The sequence below is a fragment of the Volvox carteri genome, assembly GCF_000143455.1.
Source record: "Volvox carteri f. nagariensis unplaced genomic scaffold VOLCAscaffold_70, whole genome shotgun sequence".
Taxonomy (NCBI): Eukaryota; Viridiplantae; Chlorophyta; class Chlorophyceae; order Chlamydomonadales; family Volvocaceae; genus Volvox; species Volvox carteri.
The window spans coordinates 624,107-630,558 of record NW_003307613.1 but is presented as its reverse complement, the minus strand read 5'-3'; the positions used below and the strand labels follow the sequence as shown (position 1 = coordinate 630,558).

Below are 6,452 nucleotides of genomic sequence, written 5' to 3'. Positions count from 1 at the left end.
CCTTCCAAACTGCGTCATCGTGATCCAGAGCTGCCAGCTGGTCCACCTGCAGCGTCCCGGTGTCGCCAGAAACACTGTAGATGAGGAGGCCGCGAACCGAACCCACTGCCACTGTACATTCTTTAACCGTACAAATGCGAAACCTCGAGGCGGCGCGTTGCCGCAACACCAGTAAACTCCCCGGGTGAAAGGGTCGGCGAAGACGGGTACGCGCGAGCTGGTAGCATAGCATATGGTCAGGAAAGAGCCGTATCCGGATGAAGCAAGTCGAATTACTGCACTCCCAACCGGCAAGATCCAAGCAAGATGCTCTGCAAGTGCGAACGGCAGGCATATGTTGTATATCATCGACGTTCCAGGCTTTCTTCCCATGCACCTGCTGCAAGCTCAAATGCCTGTGGAGCCACGTGTAATGCAGTGGGGATAAGGGTGGGGAGGCATGGTGAGGGACCTGCCCACAGTAGTGTGGCCCGGCCCAATCATACGCTCCCAGGTCCCTGCCAGTGCAGCCCTGCCAGGGACCTCTGACCCACAATTTACTGTGCAGGCTCCATGCCCTGGGGGCCAACACCTCCGCTCCATGTGCACCGCCTCATGGCTCTCATTGAGGAGCGCCGCGAGCATGAGTCCAACTGGCGGGGTGCGAAGCATAACGCCCTGCGAGGCGGGCTCTGGAGCAATAAGCGAAATGAGCAAAACCCGGGAGGCAAGGGGGGCCCTGGCGCCGGGTCACCGCTGAGGGGCCCGAAAGCCCCTGCTGATAGGATCCGAACTTGAATGGAGGCCCAGAGTGCAGCACAGAGCCCCACAGCTGGATCTGTGTGGAAGGGACCTGAGAGTGCTGGCCCTGTCTCCATTTTCACCAGCCAAAGGTGCAATAACCTTCGACGGGGAAATGCAAAAGGGTGTGCCTTTCAGGTAGTCGGCGATGGGGAAATATGATGCAATAGCGAAATTGGAGGTTCTGCACCAATAATACCTCACTGACCATGTCATCCTGTGTCACACCTACTGGGCGGATGTTCGTGCCCTTTCCCCCCCTCAGGCCCCCACGCACCCCCTACTCCCCCTGTCCCGGTCCCAATCCTCATTTTTTCTGCCCGACGTGGTTCGGTCCCTGCTCACTTTCTCTTTGTCCCAGACACTCGTGAAAATGTTCGGTTGTTGTCGTTCTTCTTTCTCACACTTACATTTCCACGGTAGTGTCCTCCAAAGAAATGCCATAAAACATCGGAGTTCGTCTTCTGGTGAGCTCTAATTTTATTGCCACTTCCTGCTAGCCGACAAAGTAGTACGGCAAACATCGCTTCCTAATTAAACAGTATTAAAAATCACCATGGAGCGTTTGCCGTCGACCCCAAAGGCATACGGCCAGAAACTGTGGCGCGTGTCATAACAAGCTTGCTGGCAGGATTTCCACCCAGGCTAACCCACCTGCAGGTTAAGGAAGTTACTTTTGCGTACTTTCGTTTTTTTCTGCTTCCCTATGGTATACATTCTACCTGTCGCCAACCGGTAACCGGGCCCAACCGGTCGGTAGGGTGGGGCCTCGGCAGGGTTACCCAGGAGTTACCTGCCTTCACCCCACCGAAGGGTTACCTTACCAATGGGTCACCCTACCAACCGGTTACCCGCCGGGACAAGACTCGGTTGACCGTTATGGAATGCCTAACCATGCAGAAGAAGTGCCTTGTCTACACCTGGTTCAGTAAAGCGACCAAAGACCTGCCTGCTGAGCTGCTGCGTGCTACTGTGCTGGCTGGTGGACGCTGACAGACGAAACATTTTCTAACAAGACTGTCCATGTATAAATCTACTAAATTTGATTTTTTTTGTGTGTGTTGTGTGTGTGTTGTGTGTGTGTTGTGTGTGTGTTGTGTGTGTGTGTGTGTTGTGTGTGTATGTTGTGTGTGTGTGTGTTGTGTGTGTGTTACATGGTTGGCCTGACCCCATATCTGTAAAACTACCAGTATAAGCCGAAGGCCCAAGGGCAACACCAAAACGCCTATGACCACGGAGAAAAGGAAACACCGCACTATCGGCCCAGGCTAGCGCCCAAAGGGGATAACTGCAGTTGCGGTGAGTCAACATTGATTTAACATACGCTGTACGGAGGTAAATTTTAAAACTTGGACCGAGTTCGCGAACAGTTTTAGGATCCAATGCTCGTCATTTTACCCCAAGGTGAAATGGCCATCTCCCCATTCATCTCCCCATTCATACGCGACTCGGCCCAGCACTAGCCTTCATGGAGAGCTACACAACATTTAAAAACTGTACAATTTTGTGGTTACAACTTGGTGTGTATGGAAAACACGCTAGAGAAACGTGTTCACCATGTTCGCGCGGAAACTCGCATTCTGGGAAAAGCAACTAGACATATAAAGGTTGGCTTTTTAGAATGCTGGACTACGCTAGACCTCGCAATTTAGAGCGTCCTGGCTCGTCTGGGCCTTAAGGGGCTTACGAGTCTAGCCAGCACGCCAGCTTGGAAGCTTGGAAATGCACACAAACCTGCATTCACTGCAAATCATCAGGAACGGGCCACGAGCTAAGTTTATGCGATATCAGGTCCGTTCGAAAGCATGGCTATATGATTCTACATACTTCGCTTTCTGGGACGTGGCGACGTTACCGTAACCTAGCCGCAACCAGGATTAGTTAAAAGGCAGTTGAAAGAGGCCGTAATTGGCCATCCGCATAGAGTTAACGGCCTCTCCCGTGGTTTACGGTGTTTCTGGGATGGAACTCTCCCTGTGTATGAAACAGATTATTTTTAGTACGGCCCATGTAACATTCACCCCAGAGCGGATTCACCCATTACAAGATCAATCAGGCGATTCGGGCATTCCATCAGGGCTTCCAATTCGATACTAGGTTGACAGCGTTCCCAAGTATATGTCTTGCCTCTCGGTAAAGGTCGGCAACATGATGCCTTTTACCGACTGGGCCCTCCAGAAATTTACCCAGCAACGTTGACTGGCTGTGCCTAGGATAAGGTCCTGATACCCAAGATGAGGTTGCAAGCGACTGAACGTTCAGATGGCCTGTCCGTTCTTCCCTGTGCTGCTACGGCCAGGTCAATCAACGCCCGCAGGCAGGCCCCACAACACACAGCCCAACGCAGCGCAATAAGGAAACGGATGTACTCATCAGCCCAAAGCAGAGTGCTCGTCTTAACCAAAGTCGTACAAACTGGATCGCCACTTTATTGCTGGTCAACTTGGCTGCTGTTGGCAGCCGCAGCACACGAACCCTGAAGAGCTATCGCCCGCAGCGGAAGCAAACTCCAAGACACGTCAACCTACACGTCTATTTCAAGCCAGGGACTGGAGTGTTTGAAAAATTCGAACACCGAACACTGGCGCACCGGAGAAAGGCTCGCTTCGCAAATTACTGCTCCTCAGGTTCCCGGCCCCGCACCCACGCTAGCTCCACCCACTCCCCAACCAGGTTAGGCTTGTAAACGTGAACCTCTTGTCCCTCCGTCGCCGCCGCAACCTGGTTGCCCCACAGGTCCCACTCGACCTTCCAAACTGCGTCATCGTGCTCCAGAGCTTCCAGCTGTTCCACCTTCAGCGCCGAGGTGTCGCCAGAAAGACTGTAGATGAGGAGATCGCGACCCGAGCCCACTGCCAGCAGCTCCACTGGCCGCCCAAGCGGGGTTGCCCAGTGCAACGTGGACACGTGCTGGCCGTTGCCCGTCTCGATGCGTGCCACGATCTGCCGTAACCATGACATGCAATTGCGCGGGCACATCAAGTCGTGCAAAAACGAGCACCCGCGGCAGCGTGTGTGCACGATGCCAATGAAGCCCCCAATCGATGAGCAGAAGGAGAATGGCGAGGCCGCAGGCATTACGAATGCGAAAAGCAAGGCTACACACGGTCAGAGAGTCGGTTGCTGGCACGGAACAGCACAGTACACGAGTGCATTCTACGATTTCGCAAATGCGGACCAGGGCTGGGACCCGCGGTGACTAGGAAAGCATGCAGAGGCCACACAAGGACAACCCCTGTATTACCACCGCCAGTGGGAACGGGAGGAATCCACGACGATACAACGCCCACCGTTGAACCACTACGGCCCGCGTGCAATGGGTGGAGACGTGTAGGCATCGCCGTACCCCACAAGAGCTTGGATCAGAAGCCCATTAAACAGGGCGCCAACCCCCGTCACCGCGGTTCTGCAGCACAGCCTCACAAGTCTCCAGCACGGGCCTAAGAAAGATGCCGCCATAGGTGGACTTCAGGGGCTCCAGTTGTTTCTTCCTTACCCGCCCGCCCCTCCCTCCCACGCACCTGCCACGAGTGCATCGCCAGCACATACTGCCACACCAGCACGTGTGGACCACTGCCAACACACAGCATAGGCGGCACTCCAGGCGAGAAGGGTCGCCAGCACAGACCGCCGCAGTGGTCGCGAGGACCTGCCTGCGGGAGCCAGATGAAGTCGGACGGGGGGGGCCAATGTAGAGGCAGGTAGAGTCAGATCACGGTCATGAAGAATGGCACACGGACCTTGGCGAGAGACTCGAGCAGTGTCAAATGGAATCTCGGGCGCCGACACGTTGTCACGGCCCGGACGCTGACAGACAAGGAGTTAAGCGGAGCTCGACGGTTGGAGCTTGAACTTATTACCGTGTACAAAATTGAGAAATGCAGGTGAGACATGTAAGAGCGTGACGAAGACGGAAAATGGGTGCTTGTGGTGTCAGAACCCAACTAAGGCACCAACCATAGACACCTTCTGGCCAGGCGCTCCTCTGAAAGGCAGGAGCCACTTCCAACAGGGACCCCAGCGCCGATCCGGAGCTATTACCACTATCATACTTGGGCTAACCACATCAGAGCTGGAGTGCTTTGCCGCCATGAGCTTTGTACACACTCTTCCCCGTACATCTCCCCATACCCATCCCAGTAAGGCAGCCCAGCCCAACCCCTTAAAGCTGAACCTCTTACCCGTATTTTGCTGTGCAGGCTCCATGCCCTGGGCGCCAGCACCTCGTCCGCCACGTGCACCACCACATGGCCGTCATCGAGGAGGGCCGCCAGCAGGAGGCCCGACTGGCGGGGTGCGAAGCATAACGCCCTGCGAGGTGGAGGCGAGTGCAGCATGGCAAGCAAGGCAGGCGCGGGGAGGAGGGCCGAAAGGGAACTAGAACAATGACCCTGAGCGCCACAGCGCGCAGCGGACCCCATTCAGTCCCCGTCCTCTAGTAGTTTCATGATTCGAGACATGGCACCCGGTGGCGGGAGGATGAGAAGATGCCCTGACAGTGTCAAGCCTAGCGAGGCAGTTAGAGCTGCCTGGCGCAACCCCACGGCCATTTGCGCCAGCCCACAAGCAGGAGACAACACCTGCATGGCGCCGTGCCGCAGCTCAAATCCGCCAGCGGCTGATAGTAGGCACCCCCTCCGCCGCCGTTGGCATCCTCAATGCCGCCACCAGCCCCCGGCACCGCTCCTCCTCCGGGCTGTACCTCCGGAACCTGTCCCCACACCAACAAGCTGCCAGAGGTGGTGCCTCCCGCCAGCACTCTGCCGTACTCGGGATGAGCCCAGGTCAGTTGGTTGACCTGAAGGTCCGTCTCCCAGGCTGCAACTTGCGACCAGGAGTCTGGCCCGGAGGCGCACTCGTACACCTAAGCGGTATGAGATTGGTGGGAAGGCAGTGGAGATGATAGCGCGGGGCCATGCTCAATAGGCTCTGGGGCGTAAGTGCGGCGGCGCAGCCGAAATGAAAGGGAAAGGCGGGGAAGAAGCGCTGTAATGGGTTTGAGAGCCGGAGAGACGGCAAACTCCCTGGGTATAGAATACAAGGATTCGCCGCACCTGGACGATGGACCCTGACGAGCTGGGGACGCAGGTGGCCATACGGCGCCCAGATACATCATAGGCGGCGTCTACGGCAGGACCCGAAATGTCCGGCAGCTCAACAGTTTTTTCCTGGAGATAAACGAGTTCTTTGTTTGCCCAAGGTTGCTTGCGTGCAAACTGCCATGTTTGTCGCTCACCACGACAGACATTTTACTTGTTAAATGCGACCGTCCCTCCTAAGTTGCTCGACCGTGTGGTGGCTCTGAAGTATTGCTCCCTCTACAGATGATGGCAACATTCAAGGAGCTCGGCTCCGCACTTAATGTTTCCCGCGCTGCGTCACAAGCTGTGACTGTTCCATGGTTTAGTGTCAAAAGGCAAGACAGGGGTCTCTTCTATTACAATTCAAGTGGTTCTGTTTCGAAGGCTCTGGCGTGCGTGGGTGGAAAGGTTGACAGTTAAGGCTCCGAAACCTAAAAACAACACCATATATGCCCAAAACATCATTGCGAAACTGCTGTATTTTTTTACCACTTACCTGTACAGCATGCCTCATCGTTAGGCACAGCTGGGCCCCCCTGATTGCCTGCTTAGCGCCGCCGCGTCGGTAAATGCCTTGGAAGTGGACAAACC

At 55.5% G+C, this 6,452-nt stretch overlaps 1 protein-coding gene across 1 annotated transcript; it reads right to left on the bottom strand.

The window, feature by feature from the left end:
• Positions 1 to 2,807: 2,807 nt before the first annotated feature.
• Positions 2,808 to 6,209, bottom strand: VOLCADRAFT_110056 (uncharacterized protein). The gene is made up of 6 exons (XM_002957177.1): positions 6,017 to 6,209; positions 5,835 to 5,948; positions 5,361 to 5,644; positions 4,962 to 5,091; positions 4,302 to 4,433; positions 2,808 to 3,723 (listed from the first exon to the last, which is right to left on the bottom strand). The coding sequence occupies exons 1-6, from the start codon at positions 6,026 to 6,028 to the stop codon at positions 3,394 to 3,396; spliced, it is 1,002 nt and encodes a 333-aa protein (XP_002957223.1). The 5' UTR covers positions 6,029 to 6,209; the 3' UTR covers positions 2,808 to 3,393.
• Positions 6,210 to 6,452: the final 243 nt, after the last annotated feature.